We start from the raw sequence: 20178 nt of genomic DNA, 5'->3' as shown, positions 1-20178 counted from the left end.
CCTGGCAACTGCTGAACTTTTTATTGTCTCCATAATTTTGCCTTTTTCAGAAGGTCATATATGGTTGGAATCATACACTATTTAGCCTTTCAGATTGACTTCTTTCACTTAGATATATGTATTTAGATATTTTCATGTCTTGATAGTTCATTCCCTTTTGGTACTGATAATATTACATTGTCTGGATGAACTACAGTTTATACATTCACTTACCAAAGAGCATCTTGATTGCTTCCAAGTTTTGGCAATTATGAATAAAGCTGCAATAAACATTTGTGTGTAGGTTTTCATGTGGACATAGTTTCAAGTTTCTTTGCATAAATACTAAGGAGGATGATTGTTGGATCATATTGTAAGAGTATGTTTAGTTTTCTAAGAAACCACCAAATTGTCTTCCAAAGTGGCTATGCCATTTTTCTATTCCTCTCAGTAATGAATGAGAATTCCTGAAATGTGAGCTTTTTAATATAGTATTTTATCTCTGGTAAAAAATGAATGTTGGATATTTTATCTGATTAAATGTGTTAATTTGTAAAATTACTGTTTGCATAGTATTTTAAATGTTATGCTGATAATAAAGGTAGAGAGCAAACTTTGAAAGATACCAAATTGTGTATTCTAAGATTAGCTTGTTTAAAACTTAGAGTTAATAATACTAATTAAATTTTATCTTCAAATTATCTTTCATATGTAAGTTGTCTTGTGCTTAGGATTTTTTTGAAATGAAAGTTAAAATCAGCATTTTTTATGAGCTATGATTTGATCAGAGAACCACACCCTCAAAATATTAATCTCCATCATGATTACCTTTCTTAATTAGTTGTGAAGTACTTCCTTTACAAGATCTTGGCTATATTGGATTAAAACTGAAATGAGCTAACTTCAACTTGAAAATAAGGACTAAAAATGATAAACATACAATGTGATACAATAGTTCCTGGATTTTAATGCAAAAAAAGACTGAAAAATGCCATAGAGGAAAATAATTAACATCAAGAAGCAAGGCTATGTTTTTCATTTTCCTTTTTTCAATGGTGAAACTTATATATACATATAATGATGAAACATACATATATGTAAGCATATTAAATATATATGTATATGTGTGTGTGTGTATATTTATTTATTTGACTTTTTGGGTTTATTTTTTAAACCAGACACTGATGCCGTGATAAAAGAAGATAGGTGACTGGGACTACCATTGTATATTTCAGAGCTCCCGGGATTCAAACAGGGTAAAGCTGTCCTTCCTGTCTTTTCTGTATCTATTACCGTCTTTGCTGCCCTCGCCCTACAAGTCCCTGGAATCACTGCAATGTGGTTGGAAAGGCCTTAGATTTTTAGGAAAGGAGAGGGCCAGAGGGAGGCAATGATATCACCTAGCCCACCAGTTTTCCACCAGCTCTTTGGGTGGCACTTTATTTTCACCTTAGGGACACTTCACAAATAGTACTATCCTTTGGTGAATTTTTGCAGAAAACAGAAATGTTTAAGGAGTATCGAGTTAACCTTGATATATTCTTTTACAGGAGACGGGCCCAACTTCTGAGTTAAGAGGAGAAAGTGAATCATTTCTATATTGGAAGATGAGCGAAGCCCTTAGCAGTCAAGACTGACATCATTTCTCCAGACCTTGATTACATCGCCTGCCCTTCACCTTGTGCATCTCCTCAAATTCCTGAGTCATGCTTTGTTTTTGCTGCTACTCTAAGAGCGAACTGCAGCAGGGACCCAAACAAAATGACGCCAGCGCGGTGAAGGAGGGGTCAGGGTCGAAGGGAGCCAGCCCGGCATCCCGGGAGCTGGCGGCGCGACGGAAGGAGCCCAGGACAAAATGCAAGCACCCGGCAGTTCAGTACTGGCCAAAGGAATTACACGACCCCCATTCCCTCCTTCCCTACACTCCAGATCCCAATAAGCAGGAAAAAGCTGGATTTTCGCCCTCTGTGTTTGTTTTTTGGATCAAACCAAGAAACAGCGAGAAGGAGGGAAGAACATATCTTTATAACGTATTTTTTGCACTCAAGCCCTTTTTAATATCACAGTCCCAACAAGAATTCGAGATAAAATTTTTTTCATGCTTGCAACAAACTGGACACAGGGAAGTTTAGATTGAAAGAGAACCCCTCGAAAATAGATCGCGTTCGTTCCTTCCCCGCACCCGGCGCGGTCCGAACGCTGGGGGCGGGGTGGGGAGGCGGGACGTCATGACGTCACAATGCCTACGCGCCGCCGTGTTGTTTTTGTGCTCCCGGCTCTCGGGAAAAGCCGCCGGGATTTCTCTACCTGAGCCAGTCCGTCCTGCGTCCGAGGGGCCTCGACATCGCTTCTGAGAGCTCTGCCAAGCAGCTTTGCGACGGGAGCTGACGTTTCTGAGGCGGTTCTCGTACCTCCCGAAATTTGGCGGAGGGGAGGGAGACGGGGAGACACGCAACCATCAGCGAGGAAGGCCGGCCCCGTCCGGGGATCTTAGAAACCCTGCGGTCCATCATGAAGTTCCAGTATAAGGAGGACCATCCCTTTGAGTATCGGAAAAAGGAAGGAGAAAAGATCCGGAAGAAATATCCGGACAGGGTCCCTGTGAGTGCACGGGGGAACGGGGAGAGGGAGGGAAGCGGATGAGCGGGGGTTGTGGGGACGGGGGAGTCATGATGGCTGCCCTTAGGCACAGGAAGAAGGGTGGTCTCTGTGATGACTGAGCCCTGAACGCCCTTAAACTGCTAGGAGAGCGCGTGGAATGGAGGTTCTCACTGCAGATTTTTCAAAACGCATCTCCCCAGGGCCCGTCATCTTTAGAGCAGACCGCATCTTCAGAGCGGAGCCTACGTTTGAGTGACTCAGCAGTCTTCAGAGGATGTGCAGGTTGAGATGTGTTCAAAATGTGGCCCTTTTCCGAGAGAAGGATCGGGTTGGGACCCTATATTTGTTCGCTTTAAGACCCCAGGGAAAATCTTCTGGAAATAGCTTGATGCGATGAGGATTGCGTCCATCCGTTTCTGCCTTAGGGGCTTCTCCCTTAAGTTGACTTTGGCCCTCATAACATTGGGTTTGGGAGGGAAAGATTCAGAAACCAGAGGATCCTTTCTTTTATTCCATAAGAATTAGAAAAGTATGTGTTGGGGGGGTGTGGGGGGGGCGACACAAGACAGGCCTGGCCCAGAAAACAAGGTCACGTTCTCTGCGCAACAGCCCATTGCCTCATCATTCTTGGCTCCGGGGGCATTTGTGGATGCAGCCAGCCTCTCTCCGGTACTCATTCTACCAGATTATACCTGGACACAATAACGAGAACCGAGGCTTTTTCTTGACGTTTTGGAGGCCAGTTTATGTGGTTAAAATGAGTGCCGGCAGTCAGGAGGAACAGAGGAAACATTAAGGTAGCTTTCTGCATCCGGGCGCTTTTCCCGTCACCCCCTCCCCCACCACTTGCCTGGTTTTCTGTAATGTAGGCTATGCACCCGGATTGGAAGGCAGAAGACTTTTTTAAGTGTGGTGGGAGGAACAACCACCCTTAGGTTTTGAAGATGGAGGAGCAGGGACTTTTCAGACTGTGATATATTCAGTCTGAATATATCAGACTGTTCCTAAATCTAGTTAGAATTCCCCCGTCCCTGTTCCTAAATCTAGTTAGAATTCCCATGTGTTTCTTTACAACTGAGACCTTCCCATCTCAGTCATTTAAAAGTGTTTTACCTGTGCGATAATTTGTAAGCTGTTAGAATCATCAATATTAGGATAAAGATTACATATTATGTACAGGTAAAGTAATTGTGATTATCTGGTGTCAGTTCTGGACCTGCCAGGGCGGGGGGCGGGGGGTAACTCTTGGGGACTCTTCTCCAATCCTTACCTGATTCTCACGGTATTACAGCTACTGGAAGCCACTTGGGCCTTCTGCCAGCAGTAGAAATCCCCTGCAGTGCTTTATAAGGAAGCCAGACCTTAGGGCTGTACCATTCACCAGAAATTGCACACAAGGGTGTTCCGGTAAAAAGCAGAGCTAGCCCAGTTACCCACTGACTAAATGATCCTTCTCCTTGTTTAATCTCTGGACCTAGGGTGGCTGCTTCAGAAGTTCCCCAGATTGTAGGATAGCAATCCTACTTTCTTAGAATGTTTAAAAATGATAGCTTTCATTGATTGATAGTTAACTCTGTACCTGGCAGTACGTGCTCTGACTTTATTCAGTTCAATCCTTACACCATTATAATCCCATTCTACAAATGAAGGATCTGTAGCTCAGAGAAATCAAGTATTCCGAAAGGTTTCCTGTGGGCTGGTGTGTGACAGAGCTGAGATTCCAGCTCTGGTTGTTGGATTCTCCATGCCGTATCGTTTCTCAATTTCTAATACAGTTCTGTCAAACAATTAAGGAGGCACTGTGTACCTCACACTGTTAAGTATTGGAAATCAAGAAAAAAACAATCACAGCCCTCAAAACGTGAGAGTCATATGCCCTCAAAACGTGAGAGTCATATGATGCCAGAAAACATCACGGACTACAGTTGACTCAGAATTCTCTTAAATATGAGGCTCTGTTCCAGTAGCTCTGCCTAAGTCACAGACTTTGAAATGTACCTGTTCCTAAATCTAGTTAGAATTCCCATGTGTTTCTTTACAACTGAGACCTTCCCATCTCAGTCATTTACATGAATTCACCTAGAATATTTCAACTCATCCTCCCTATTTTCCTGCTTATTGTTTGATGTAAAAAGTGTTTTACCTGTGCGATAATTTGTAAGCTGTTAGAATCATCACTCAGATCTCATGGTTCCTCCAAGTTGGATTTTAATTTATAAGCCTCCCAGCTGCTGCTCGGGTGCTCACCCTGTGACCACCTTTGTAGTTTGTGATGGAGGAAGAAGAGCTCTCTGCTCTGAGTTGGGAGATTTTTTGTTCTAGTTCTGGACAGGATCCTTAACCTTGCTGTACTAAAGTGTCCAGTATACAGAAAAGAGGCTTAAGCGTAAGTGATTTCTAAAGCTCCTTCCGACTAGACCATTGGTGTTACCAAAGCAGTCAAGTACCCTGACTGCTCACATAACTGAATTTCATTTGGCCTCAACTTACCTCTTAGCTATCATGGAAAGAACAGAGGGCTCATAACTTGGGAGGTTTTCTTGAGATCTTAAAGTATCTTAATAGCTACAATGTATTGAAAACCTGGAACACTGCAGGAAATTTAGGAACAGATTGTCTAGCCTTTAAACTTTGTTGAAGACCCTGTGGAATACTGACCACATTGCACAAAAGAAAAACCTTAGAACCAAAGCGGGAATTGATCTAGCCAAGGGCCCACAGGTAGAGGTGGGATTCCTGGAAACCTCAAATATCTTCTGGTAAGCCAAGGCCTTAATGATTACCCAACACCCTCCTGTTCCTCTCCAAATCCTGCCCTCCAGTCTGGATGTCTTACTTGCTGTATATTTTATACCCCCCCCCCCTTTTTTTTGCTCTCTTTTTGCTGTTTCCATTGCTTCCTACTGATGGGAGCTGGCAGCTCTCAGGGTTCCTTTGAGACAGTGCTAGGCTCCCGCTCTTTTCCCTTTGATTTTAGTAACCTGCTGACTTTTGTCCATCCTCATTGTTGGGCCTTCACTGGTCTCTCCCTGAACCTCTTCTTACTTTTCCTTTTATTTTTCTTATTAATGTATTTTTTTCTCCAGTTTTCATTTTTAAATTTTTAGTGGGATCATGTCCCTCTGGTCTTCCTGGTTCAGTATTCTTTTTCTCCAGAAACAAAATAATGTTTTTTACTATTTTAATGTGTTTCACTTAAGAGCTTCAAGCCCCAAGTCCCTCCCTTTAAGTCAATTCATATATTAAGATAATTCTTTATAATTTACAAGTCATTTTTACATAAAATTTCATGGATCAAGGTTATTGTAGCCGTACCGTGACTGTAAAATGCCAGGAATAGCCCACAATCCCTGTACTGACAAGAGGAACGCTTGTTCCAGACTTTGCTGTGAAAAAGAAGAGAAGGCAAAGGGTTCAGTACTCCAAGAGGAAGACCCTTTGCTCTTCTTTGCTCCCAATTTTATCGGTCCTTCAGGATAATCACAAATCCTTATCACTGTTTCTCAAGCATGGGATGTGTGACTAGGGGTCTTACTGAACCTAGGAGGATCTGTTTACTGGAAAGATACACGCTATGCTAATCTGCATGTTCTACGAGTTTCGCTAAATTTAGCCTAAGGGACAGTACGTACATCTGTTCGATCTCAGGGATCTCAGGGTGGCTGTTGGGATTAAGAAAGCTTCAGGGAACTCCCAGCGGCATTCTCCATTCTCGTGGCAGAGTGGTCCCAGGCCTGGCATTCCAAAGGCAAGGCCTGTGCCCTTCTCAGAAACCACCTATGCCCTCAGCAGCCTCCATGTTAACATTTTAGCAAGCCAGGTATTATGGCTGATTCCATCCTCTACACTAACCCCAACAATAAAAGATGTGTTGGATAGTTACTGTCTTACTGGAATGCTGTGGCTCAGAGAAGTTAAGTGACCTGTTGAAGCTCACGCAGTTCCTCAGGATACTTGCCTAGTGTTAGTTCTACTTCTGTAACCCTCCATGTGTTTGATCAGGAATGATTGCATTTTCTAAACTAAAAATCTGAAGCTAATGGTTTTATAAAACATTTTAAATATTTATGATTTCTATTATGTAAGCTATAAATACTAAGCATATTTTTGTAATTATTTCATAAATAAGTGTTATTAAATGAATATTTAAAATTTAATGCTTAAAATCTTTAATTTTTGTATATATTCTTTTTTCTTTTTTGTTAACAGAAATATATGATCTGTAAAATTTGAAGTAATCTAGAAATATTTAATGTAGACATTGAAATCCCTTTAAAATACTAACACCTAATCAATGTTGATACATGGGTTATTAGAAGTGATATAATACAGGATCTCATACTCTTAAGTATGATTTGGTACTTTCTTGCACATAAAATGTGCCTAGAACATTTTTTGGCAGTCATTCTTGAAAATTTTAATAAAGTATAAAATTGAAACCACATTTTATCTATACCTTTAATAAGCAGCATTCATTAGTATAAAACTAGTAGGTACTCGGGAGCCTCGGAGGAAGTGCACAGTCCTCTTTTTTTTTTTCTTTTTCCCTTTTTTCCCCACCCCCCCCCCTTTTTTTATTGTGTTATGTTAGTCACCAATACAGTACATCGTTAGTTTTTGATGTATTGTTCCGTGATCCATTGTTTGCATAGAACACCCAGTGCTTCATGCAGTCCATCCCTCCTTAATACCCATCACCAGATTTACCCATTCCCTCACCCTCCTCCTCTCACCCTCCTCCCCTCTGCAACCCTCAGTTTGTTTCCTGAAGTCCATAGTGTCTCATGGTTCATCTCCCCCTGATTGCTTCCCTTCATTTTTCCCTTCCTGCTTCTAATGTCCTTTATGCTATTACTGAACATTCCACAGTCCTTTTTATGCTCTCATTAAATACTGGGAAGTACAGATCTGTACCTGACAGGTAGCTTGTAATTACTTAAACTCAAGGTTCTGTTTACATTTTGGCCCTCTCCTATTCTCTTCTTATTGCAGTAATAGAACTATCACCTTACTATGGAAGTCCTTGTTCCCATTGGTTTTCTAAGAGGTAAAAGGGGATGAAAAATGGGAACATTTTATTGGGTCTAGACAAACGTACCTCAATAGGGTAACTGTAGAATGTGGAAGGAAAAATATTAGATTGAGTCCTGTATTTTTCATTCTCCCCCCTCCTCTCTCCCAGGTGATTGTGGAGAAGGCTCCCAAGGCCAGGGTGCCTGATCTGGACAAAAGGAAGTACCTGGTGCCCTCTGACCTCACCGGTAATGCTTTTCTCCCTCCTCAGACCTTCCTTCCCATGGAAGAGCCTCTTTGGTCCCTCCTGTGTGCGTGAAATTGTGGGATTGAGAGGAAGTAGAGTTGAAGAAAGTGGGTGGGATTCACCCGAGAGAGGGGAATCAAACAGGAGTGACTCAGCCATTCTCCTTTGCCAGTTACCTTACTCATTTCCCATCATAGTGTCTTGTGTGATTTAGATACAGCAGAATGGGCAACATTGAAAGCAATGACCAGGTGCCTGTGTTTTAGAATCTGCTTTGTTACTGTGCTAACAATTTATTCCAAAAGGAAAGTCAGAGGGAGGATCACATTTTAGAGTTTCTCAGTTTCTCAGTACTTTGTCTCCTTAAACTACTGTTTGTGGGAATATGTTTTGTAGATACTGTTGGGGGTTACAAAGACTACATTGTTCACCTTAATGATCCTTAATGGAATAACCAGTGAATCCAGAAAACCCTGGAAAGATTTTGAAGATGTGTTTGCCCCAGAGTTGTTAGATTTGAATGTCAGTCTTCGAGAACTTTTTCAGTGTGTTCGATAGAAGGTGCAGTGTTGAACCCAACCCCACTTACTGCCCAGACTTTGGGATGAGTGACCATGCTGAGATTACTGGAGTCCAGTAGAGCTCTCCCCATAACTTGTTTGTCATAAGGTGGGAATGGGGATGGAAGTGCCTTTCAGATCCCATTTAGACAATTCTGGTCTGGATGTACATAGGATTCCCTCAGAGTCTCCTCAGGCTTTGAGTGGAGGTGCTGGCATGATGTCTGAAATTGAGTAAAGCGGGAAAGGATTGAAGGGTAAACTTCTTGGTGGCACATCAGGGAATATAGAGGCTTCTTTGAGCTGTAATTCCATTTCTGAAGTTAGAAGACAGTATTTGATTCTGCTGAGATTCTGTTTACTACTTTAAAGTTGCTACTTTGTAGGGTGCAGGTGCAGTAGAGTCCTGTGTCCGTCCCATCCATCATCCCCACCCTTACCCTTACGTAATCCTTTTCTGAAACCTTCTTCCTTTTTCCAGTTGGCCAGTTCTACTTCTTAATCCGGAAGAGGATCCACCTGAGGCCCGAGGACGCCTTATTCTTCTTTGTCAACAACACTATCCCTCCCACTAGCGCTACCATGGGCCAGCTGTATGAGGTAAGTGTCCTGGTCACAGCAATACCATGCAGGCTTGTGTTCTCCAGCCTTTGTTCCAGGATCTGCTGATAACACGCCTAGGAAGTAGGACAAGAGGTGTTACTTCCCTGTATCCTCTTACACACCACAGTGTACGGCTGTGGGCGGTTAGATGTCACTTGTCCTCTAGGGATTGAACAGCCTACTGGATTCATTCTTTTTAAATTCTCAGTTTTGCCTTATTCTAGGGTTCTCACCTTGGATCGTCTTTATTGAAACAGCAAGAAATTGTTTCCAATTGCAAATTCCAAATAAAATGAGATTTTAAAGTACAAAGTGAAGCCTTTAAATTGTCTTAACAGATAGACTGAGTTGGAGACAATAATTTGCTGACTTCATTTGGTTTAATTGGTACACTATTCAGAATCTAATGAAAAAACTATTGTAAAGGACTTGCTCATGCTGTATCACCCACTTTTGTGGCTGTATTATTCCTTAAAGGATTTCATGTGGTACTTCCTTCTTCTTGTGCCCTGTGAGTTGTGTAAACTTGTTCTAATAATCTCTTAATCTCATTTTTATTCTGTAGCATATATTCTCTGTTAGTGTATATTGTAGTATATATATATTTTAGTATCTTTGTTCCCTTGCTGGAATGAGCTTTCTCAAGGGTCATGTTCTTATCTCTGATAATCTGTATGTACTGATGTTCTCCTTGAAGATTCTTTGTGAACTCAAAAGTTGAATTCCAGTCACTTCTGTGTATTTTTTATTCTTTTCTCAGTGGAGGCTAATGATGCCTTGCATACCTACCTACCTTGTGTGAGGCTCAGAATCCTGAAGCTAATGAATGTGATGTTTTCCTCTTGTCTCTTCCCTCAGGACAACCACGAGGAAGACTATTTTCTGTATGTGGCCTACAGTGACGAGAGTGTCTATGGGAAGTGAGTGGTGGAAGCCCAGCAGATGGGAGCACCTGGACTTGGGGGTAGGGGGAGGGGTGTGTGTGGGACTTGGGGAAAGAGAGGGAGGGCTCCCACCGTGGAGGAGACAGAGGGGAAGACATCTGGAAACACTACACCGCACACACCGTCATCATATTTTCACACGCTCAGTTGATATTTTTTGCTGCTTCCTCAGCCCAGGGAGAAAGCTTGTCAGGACAGAGGTGTTGGATTGGCTTTGGTAGAGGAATGAAGATGATTTAATTTCACAACCTTCCTGTGAATTAATATTTGCGTGACTTCACAGAAGAGGCAGGAGGCGGGCAAGTTGGGGCCAGAGATGATTGTGGACCACCAGTAACTTCCTGCTCTCCTTCCTCTTTGGGCAGAGATTCTATTTTTGACATTTGCACAAGATAGGTAGGGAAAGGGGATGAGGATGTTTTAGGACTACTGGTAGTAGATCATTCCTAGGGACCAAAAGAAGCCCATTGTAATTAGAGCATTGTGACGCTGACCTATCTCCACGCCCCCACCCCATCCCATTCATAATCCCACAGCCAGACCTCACAGCGCCACCCAGTGATGCTGATAGACATTAGGCAGACATTGGGATGTCGCTCTCAGCGCTGGAAGATGGGGGCCAGGCATGAGGGACGGTACGGTTTTGAAGATAGTTTTGGTAACATTAAACTGGAATTGACTAAGTTGAGCATCTCTGTCTAACCTGCTCTCTCTCTGGTGCCCCTTATCCCACACCTCTGTGGGACTGCAGTGAGCCACAACCATTTCCAGTTACGGGCTAAAACCACTCCTTGAGCATTTGCCAAACTTCGCTCCATGTATAGGGACAGAGATGTCTTAGGTGTGGAAGGGGCAGGTATGAGGTGAGACAGGTTGTTGTCTGTGCCTCTCACTCAGCCAGGATTCTTGCTCCCTTGTTGCTGTCCCTCAGTCCCAGGCACACAGAACTGCTAAGTGATGGCCAGCTGCCTCCTGATTTAGGTTTTCATGTCCTGCAGCTGCTAGTTAGACAGGTGTGAGGGGATGATGTAATACTTCACAGGGATTCTAAGGATTCTGATTATTTTCACTTTCGGGGTTGTGTGGGTGGGGGTGGGGAGCAGGAATCGCACTCAAGACATGACATTTCAGTTCATCTCTGCTAATGAAAAGGGTCCTTCCTGTGGGAGAAATCTGTGTCCGTTCTGTCAGCTGCAGATTTTTGTGTAATGAAGTTTATGCTGTCAGGCAAAGAAATAAAATAATTGCATACCTTGAAAACCAAACGTGTGTTCAGAAATGTTGCTTTTTTGGACTGTACATGTGAGTAGATGGTGTGTGGACTAGGAGCAGAAAGCTTTGAGTGAGGGCAGCTGTTAGAAATGAACGCTCCCATGTGGTCAGACACAGACAAGTTTACTCAGCTCTTAAAGTTCAGAGGTGAGTGTGGTGGGGCAGTGTGCCTGGTGCCTGGGTGATGTGTTTGTGATTCTCTGCTCCACAGATAATGCCTTGTCATTGCTTTCTGTGTTTCTCCAAGCTGAGGCTGGAACACTGCCTGGGTGAGACTATAAGGGGTAAGGCGGGGGTGTGCTCACTGAAGTGCAGATATCTGCGCCTCGTTCCAGGTTTAGCGGACTCAGAATCTCAGCAGAGGCATCTGTGCTGTTAACCAGCTCCTGATTTCTGCTGCACGCTCAAGGTGGAGAGGCATTGCTCTTTCTACCTGGCTTTAGTCTGAGTCTCAGCCAAACCTGTTCTGTCACATCTTGGTCATGAGGCCACCATCACCCAGAGGAATAAATGGCACAGAGGTAAGGCTTCTGGGATTAGAACAAGCTTGATGTCTTCTGGCCATATGAGTCTCTCATTCATTTGGGACCAAAATGTAGGTGGGCATGAGGGTGCAAGTTATGAGACAATGAAAAACCAAGGAAGTAGTAGAAAGTCCTTTTTTAATCTTAAAAGCTATCTCTAATCCTCTTTCATCTCTTGCAAGCCATGTGTCCAAGCGGTGTCTGTCTCTGCAGACTTTTATGGACAGTATCACAGTCACCAGATGGATAGAAACAGGTGGTTACAAAAGACCCATGGTGCGATTCCACCCACCACCAAACCATGCCCAGTGCACTGATGGAAAAAGTTAAGTCAGGATTGAGAGAAGGACGAAGCTGAAGCCCAGCAAGCAGAGAATTATGGAAAGCTCACAGGAATTTGGATTTTTGACATCAAGGCCTTAAAAATGAACACCTTGTTGGTACTGACAGAAAAACCTCAGGAGGGTGTTTCTGATACAGTCAAGTGGAAGCTAGTATTTGTATTGACAATACAAACTATTTTGCAATGAGTAGACTTAACCCGGTAGTTAGGAATGAGATTAGGTGAATGCTTAGAAGCTAACAACTGCATTGCAGATCCCAGCTTCCTGCATGTTGGAGACAGTCCCTGTAGCACAGGAGACCTGTCCTTGCTAAACCAAACTTGAGTTTGGAGGTTCTCCCCGAGGCCGCTTTTTATTTCTGTCCTCCTCTCTGGATACTCCTGGTGGGGGAATGCCCCTTGTGTGGAACGTTTCACATTCTTTTAGATCAGCCTTCTGATTTTATAGGTCCATAAAGTTGAATAACTTTTTTTTTTTTTTTAAACATTTTGTCAGAGCACAAAGAGGGGGAACAGCAGGCAGAGGGAGAAGCAGACTTCCTGCTGAGCAGGGAGCATGAAGTGGGACTTGATTCCAGGGCCTTTGGATCAGGACCTGAGCCAAAGATAGACATTTGCTTGACTGAACCATGCAGGTGTCCCCATAAAGTTGCAGAACTTAGCTAAGGTCAGAGCCATTCCAGATACTTGAATGCTGTGATTTGGGTATGATGCTCTTTTGTGAACAGTATCTCCCAAGCCTGTCTCCTGTGTTTCCTGCTAATGAGGCTTGAAAGCCACTTTGTATCCTCAGGCCATTGTGTCAGTCTTGAACTAAAAACATATTAGGAAATACCGTTTTCATTAACCTTGGCCTCATGTCCCAGGTAATATTGACTTACTCTGATGCTTCCTTCTGGAGACCAAGGTTGAATGATGTGTCAAAAAGCCCACTCTTCCCTTGAAGGCCAGTGTGACTCAGCAGCATTGCTGAGTGAGTCCTTTGCTGTATTTATTGTATTTGCTGGTAGAAAGATCCCATACTAGTAGGTCGGCCGGGCCTGGATCTTGCTTTCCCAAGGATAGCCTTGGTTTGTGCTCATTGTCCTGATTTATTAATGGTTCCTTACTTCACTGTCACAAGTTTCCCAGTGGAAAAAACATGGTTCTACTCCTTATACTAAGTTTAAAAAAAAAAAAAAAAAAGTTTTCTACCCCCATCAAGAGAACCAGTGCCATTCAACATAACATGCCCAGTACAGCTCTGTGTGGGGGATGTTGAGAAAAAATGCCGCCTCGGAATGGCAGAGTGAACTTCCTCAGTGCAGACTTGTGCTCTTCCCTAGGTGGCTAGGGAAGCATGGGCACTGCCTCACATCTCTCCCAGATATGCCTCTGTGGCCACATGTGAACGGTGTCCCCAACGTGGTTGCTGCACAGTCCTCTGGCTGGTAGAGTGACCTTTGAACACAATGTTTTATTGCCGGTTGCTATGGAAATACTACATTTATTAAGCTGTTCTGCATCTTTTTATCATTAAACAAATGCAGGTATGGGATGATTTTGATATGTTGTGTCTGGGCTGGGGGTGGTGATATACACTTGAAATGTACATGTACCAAATCAGGTCTGCTGTAAAGAACAAAGTCAGTTACTTCTGGAAAGAAACGAGTTGGTACATTGATTCCATTCTGTGTTGATCAACTATTCATAGCTGTGTTTTCTTTTGGATCTTTTTTTACTCTGATTGATAGATTTGAACAAACTCTGAACATTCATTGTTTTTGTATTTTGTTTTTTAACCCCCTGTCTGAAACCACCAATTATCTTCTGAAACTGGCCAATTTTGGCCAAGGTGGCTGTAAGGCCAGGTTGTCCCTTCATTGCAGCCCTGAGTAACCAAGTATGTCCTTCCTGTTCCTTGCCTGCCACACACCTCACCCGCCCCTCTCTTCACCTGGATATTACTGTGTGAGGTGTGAAGTTCAGTCAGCTCTGGCCTGCGGCACATGGTCCTGTGGGTAACTGGGGCTGTGGAGCTTGTTTTTCTCACTTTGGTACATGTTTAAAAATAATAATAATAATAATAATAATAAAAACAACCAAAAACTCAGAAACACAAACAAAGAGAGTCCCTGTTGCAAAAGTTGTGACAGGCTGTGGTGATGTGAACCTGATTGCCTGTATATCATAGGACCATTTTTTTTTCCCATTTTCTGTTACTATATTACAGCTGTGGGCACTTTGGTACTTCATAAAAATATGTGCAGATTATTTTCCATGTTTGAAGTAGCAGGAAGTGATCACCCCTAGAAGTGGTCAGGATGACAATTCAATATGCCATTGTTCGAACAGTGACTAAGAAGCCCCAGGTCATTCTGGCGTGGGTCGAACAGCGAGTTGGACCATTTATTTTGACCGTTCTGTTTGCAACCTGGCAGGGTGTTGAAGATTTTTATGGCTTTGTATGAGAGGTACTAAAGCACCTTAAACTTGAATAAAGTGATCTTGAGATCTTGAGTGGAGGGCTGAAGTGCATTTTCTATTTTTTGCACTTCTAAGTAGGTTCAACATTACCCCAGATTATTCAGTGAAAGTGTGCTGGTTGCCTCCTGCTGGGCGTTCAGAGGCTGAAAGTAAGCTGTATTTTAGGGGCTGGCATTAGCTAACTCCCTCTAAGTCTTTGTTCGCCTGTCATCTCAGGACCACGCTGAGCACCCTTTTAAGTATTTTAGCAACCTGCACCTACTCGCTGCTCTCCCACACAGTCCTACCATGCTTGTTTCTTCACTTAGCACAGATTACTTTTTTTTTTTTTTTTAAGATTTGTTTTAGAAAGAGCACATGTACACCAAATTGGGAGTGGGGGAAGGGATAGGGAGTGGGGAGGGGAAGGTCCCAGGAAGAAGGAGAAACTCTGAGCAAACTCCATGCTAGGCCTGGAGCCTGAGGTGGGGCTTGACCTCACCACCCTGAGATCAGGACCTGAACTGAAACCAAAAGTCTGGTGCTTAACTGACTGCACTTGAACTTTTTTTTTTTTTTCACGTCTTCTCACTAGATAGTAAATTCCACAAAGGCAGCAACTTGTTGTTTTGTTCACTGATTCACATGAACTGGGGAGAACCATGACATCTAGTTTATGCTCAAAAGTAGTGAAAGAACAATAACTTCTGATAACACATAATGTCTCAGTTCCAGGACTAGGTAATTCTGTTAAGAACCAAATTAACCCTAAACGCATATTAGGAAAGGACCACTCAAGGAACTCTGGGAGCCCCTTAGAGTTTACTAGGAGATCTGGAGCCCCGAAATAGGGCTTGAATCTCAGTGCTGCCACTTCACTAGGTCTTGGACAGGGGCCAATCCATCTTCCGTTCATATGAAATTCTGACTTCCTTTTCTCTCAGCTATAGCAATAATTACATCTTAGTTTGTGAATATTGAATAAGTCCTTTGCAAATCGTTAAATAGCATTATTGCCTGTTTGGAATATATTTTATCTATAATGACAATAACAGGCTAGCTGGCAGAACAATTTAGGTTTTCATTGTTTTATGACATTCATTGACAATTACCGGATATGGCATGAGTCAAAATGAAGCCACCTTATATTTAGCGGCATGTCTGTAAAGACAGCTCTTAGATGATGGAAACACCATAGACAGGGTTTTTGGAGTTTTGTTTTTTTTTTTTTTTTCTCTGTTAAACTCTCCTTGAGGATTTATTTTCTTGACAACAGTAGCTGCCACTTAGCTTGCATTCATCCTCAGGACCGTGGATCTTTTCCATAGCACGCAGTAAAACATAGATGTGGGACAGAATAGCTAGACCATTTTTCAGCTTGATCGAGCTGGACACAATATCATGAATCTTTGTTTTATTCTTTTAAATATTTTATTATTTGACAGAGGCACGGCGAGAGAGGGAACACAAGCTGGGGAGTGGGAGAGGGAGAAGCAGGCTTCCCTCTAAGCAGGGAGCCCCATGCGGGGTTCCATCCCAGGACCCTGGGATTAGGACCTGAGCTGAAGGCGGATAACTGACTGAGCCACCAAAGTGCCCAAGACCTTCCAAAGATTCATCTAAGGTGTCTATCCCTCTATATCAGTCACATTTCTCTGAAGAAACAGAACCAATAGACTTAAATATAGAGAGAGACACATTTCTTTACAAGATATTCAAGTACTTACACAGATCCTACTTGTTCTCAATAACTTTTCCCTCAAACAAACATGAAGAGTCAAAATATTAACCATGGGTTTATCATCTGGTTTTACTCCCTTATCTTCTCGAAGCATAAAATTAGAAATTCAGTCATTTGCAAGAATTGTATATCGGGGAACACCCAATAAGAAAACAACAACAAAAAAGTAGCATTTGCAACAGTGCAGACAGAAGTTTGTGTGGCTCCATTATTTCCTCTTAGGATGATGGAGAAGACCCTTGGCTTTTTCTGGTGAGACACAGCTGTAAGCCTTTCTCGCAGGGATCCAATCCTGTTAACTACAGCCCAGAAGGACACCTGTCACATGTCCTGCAGGCAGTGCTGGCCTGTCTAGCATGTCTAGCACTCATCTGCTTTGGACCACAGCATGACATTCAGTAGAGAGAGCAGCAGGCAGAAATTATTATTATTATTATTATTGTTTTTTTTCCCAAAGCTTCTGAAAATAGCTGCAGGATTCTCATCAGGAAGGCTCATCTGGAAATTGAAGACTGTTCTTTGTAATGGTTGTTCTAGGCCCTTCAGGGCAAAAGACAAATGACATCTCTGTGCTCCTTTCTAGGCAAGGCCTCTAGCCTTCCCCTTTGCCCAGCAGAGCTGCACATGTTCCTCTCTGGGTCACCTGGGATGCCTGAGTCAGGAGAGAATGCTGGGATGTCAAGTCACCCAGTCACCTGGCCGGCTGGAGTCTCGGGTTTCATCTTTTATTAGCTATTGATTTTTCTCAGCTGAAGATCTGAGTGTGCTGATTCCACTCAACCTATGACACTACTAAGATAAATATACAAATATAATATTTACCTTTTATGAACCTTTTAAAATTCCAGCGCCTTATTTAACCCTTAACCACAAACTCACGGAGTCTTTGTCCACATTCTGGAAATAAATACTGCCAAAGGGTTTGTGTCTCAGGGGTCTGGGTTAGGTAAGCACATGCACCTTTCTGCGTCGTCTTTGTCTCGGTTATTTCATCTATTAAATTACAAGTAATGCCAATTGCCACTGACAAAGGAGTTAATGCTTCAGGCAAAATTCTTGACTCTGCTGGATAAATATTCCCTTCCTTTCTAAGGTTTAATGAGGAAATCACTCTGAGATTAAAACAATTTATGCATGCTTTTAGTCCTAGTAATTGACAAGAGGTAGGATTCCCATCCAGGTCTTGTGATTTCAAATACGATACATTTCCTCCCATGTTCAGACACAGCATGTTCATACACATGTTTCCTTCCTAACGATGTGTTAGGAGGATGAAAAAAAAATACAAAGAACAAGGAGAAGCTACACCAAATGGCCACAAGTGAGGATGAGATGGTTTGGCCAGGGGTTCTCAAATTTAAGAATATATCAGAATCACTGAAAGGGCTGGTTAAAATACATTTTGGGGGCTTCACCATGAGTTTCTGGTTCCATAAGTCTAGAGGAGGACTAGGTTTTGAATTTTTTTTTTTAATTTTTAAAGATTTCATTTATATATGTGACAGAGACACAGCTAGAGAGGAAACACAAGCAGGGGGAGTGGGAGAAGGAGAAGCACACGTCCCACTAGACTGAGTAGGGAGCGCGATGCAGGACTGGATTCCAGAACCCTAGGATCATGACCTGAGCCAAAGGTAGATGCTTAAAGACTGAGTGCCCCACGTGCCCCAAATTTGTGTTTCTGCAAGAAGTTTCCAGGTGGTGCTGATGTTACTGTACTGGTCTAAGGACCACACTTTGAAAACCACTGTAGTAGAAATGAAACATAGAAACATCCCTTACCTTATCTTACACACTCCCAAGACCTTGGTAAATTAGTAAGTTGCAATATGGCTAAGCCATACCTCCCTGAGATCCATTCCTGGATGGCTTGTTAAGTCAAGAGAGATTTCTTCTTATTATTCCAAACTTACTAATGTGAATTTCTGAGGGGTAAATACAGAAAGCTGCATTTTAAACAAGGCTTTATGCATGTACACAGAATCTCAGGAACCTCTAGGTTAAGTGTCACGCTTGCCAAAGAATGAAAGAAATTCACAAGTAGTATAATAATGTCCACAATACAGTGTATCTAGGCCCCCAAAGGAATGAAGACCAGGAGACTCATTTGGGATACTTTCTTTGTAGAACAGATTGCTTGGAGTCTCTCCAAGGAAGTTCTAAAAATTTTTATTTTGGGTTTCTTTTCATCTTCTAACCCTTTTATAAACTTAGATAATATTGGTGTGTGATAATCTGCTGTAATATAGGGGGTTTTGTTTGTATATCATGGAACAAAATGACCGGCCTTATATCATCCATCCTACTGAATGGGGTAAGGGATATGGTGTTTCCATTTCCGGTTACCCATAGTGTAAGTGGCAAGCATTTAAAAACCACTGATACCAGGGCCCCACTTCACCATTACTCCTGGGAAGGACGGGGGAGAGTCTAAGCATCTTTACTTTTTACAAGCCCCTCAAGTGATCTCCAGTTAGGGTTGTGAGCAATTTATTGGGCTACTTTTGATGAACAACACATCGGTATCAGTTCTGGAAGTAGGAAATTGTCTCCTGAATTTGCTTAATTTTTCTTCTATGTAACAGACAGAATAAGTCTTGCCAGATCCTTTTTTTCCTGGATGGAGAAGGATCCATTTCCTTCTCCAAGTCTTGCAGTGCTGCAGACCCTAAGACAATTTTAGTTAGTGAATTTGATTTCTGCTGCAGATGAGTAGAGGCTATAAGCATGAGGCTTCTCGCACATCTTTAAGAAAATAAGCCACCTGTCTTCTGTCAGCAGTGACTTTGATGCTACTGTGATCTTTGATGAACTAACTCGCAAGGTCTCCTGATCCCCAGCTCTATCACAGCTAGGGGGTCTAGGTTTCTGAAAAACTTGCCAAGTGTTTATATGTATTGAACACTTATGGCCACAAGATGGCAGGCCAGATCCACTTAATAACTCAATGCAGTCACTTGCCGAAGGTGGAGGCTATCATTTTCCCATTTGTCACTAATAAGAGAATGTGCCACCTTACTGTAATCAAAAGCCATATAATCTTAGTATTAGACAGAAATATGAGAGGTCATCTTGTTCAATTACTGTCAACTTAAAAAAAAATCTTTTCCCAAGGGAGGGAGATACAGTACCCATTTTTCATTATTATTCCAACTCTGGTATCTCTTTCAGAATCCAAATAAATACTAACACTCTTATCTCAAACACATGGAAATGCATCTGCTGAAAAAAATTAACAGTCATGTATAGCTAAGAGCTCAATGGCTGAAGGAAATAGAGTCCTAATAAAAAGGAAATACTGTCACATTAATTTGTTCCCTCACTGGTTTTGTTTGAGCTACCTAAGAGGTAGGAAAAAACTGGAAGACCAAAGAAAGATTTATAAGGGGTAAAGCAAAACGCTTTGTTTCATCTCTAATGTTTACACCTCTGAGAGTATTTGCATCTGCAAAAGGTGAAGTTTTATTTTTAGACTATCGTGACAATTCAAAAAGTGGGTGCCAGTTACAAATTCTTCTTTTTAAAAAAATTTTTTTTTAAGATTTTATTTATTTATTTGCCAGAGAGAGAGAGGGAGAGAGAGCGAGCACAGGCAGACAGAGTGGCAGCAGAGGCAGAGGGAGAAGCAGGCTCCCTGCTGAAGAAGCAGTCCGATGTAGGACTGGATCCCAGGATGCTGGGATCATGACCTGAGCCGAAGGCAGCAGCTTAACCAACTGAGCCACCCAAGTGTCCCTATATATTCTCTTAAATGTCTCTGGAACTGACCTTGCCCTCATTTCCCCCACCTATAGAGGGTTACAAGTTAATGAAGAATTTCCAATGCTAAGTTGGCTGCCAGAGGATGAGGCTGGGAAAGAAGAGAAAGGAAAAAGAAACATTTTTGTATCTTTATCCCCAAACGTC

General features: G+C 42.4%; 1 protein-coding gene across 1 annotated transcript; it reads left to right on the top strand.

The window, feature by feature from the left end:
- Window positions 1-2209: 2209 nt before the first annotated feature.
- Window positions 2210-17100, top strand: GABARAPL1 (GABA type A receptor associated protein like 1). The gene is made up of 5 exons (XM_059186131.1): window positions 2210-2580; window positions 7763-7841; window positions 8882-9000; window positions 9862-9923; window positions 16856-17100. Exons 1-5 carry the CDS (start codon window positions 2491-2493, stop codon window positions 16866-16868), a joined length of 363 nt encoding a protein of 120 aa, XP_059042114.1. The 5' UTR covers window positions 2210-2490; the 3' UTR covers window positions 16869-17100.
- The last annotated feature ends 3078 nt before the right edge of the window (window positions 17101-20178 follow it).

This window comes from Mustela lutreola, chromosome 8 (genome assembly GCF_030435805.1).
Source record: "Mustela lutreola isolate mMusLut2 chromosome 8, mMusLut2.pri, whole genome shotgun sequence".
NCBI lineage: Eukaryota > Metazoa > Chordata > Mammalia > Carnivora > Mustelidae > Mustela > Mustela lutreola.
This window is presented reverse-complemented; position numbering and strand designations above follow the sequence as displayed.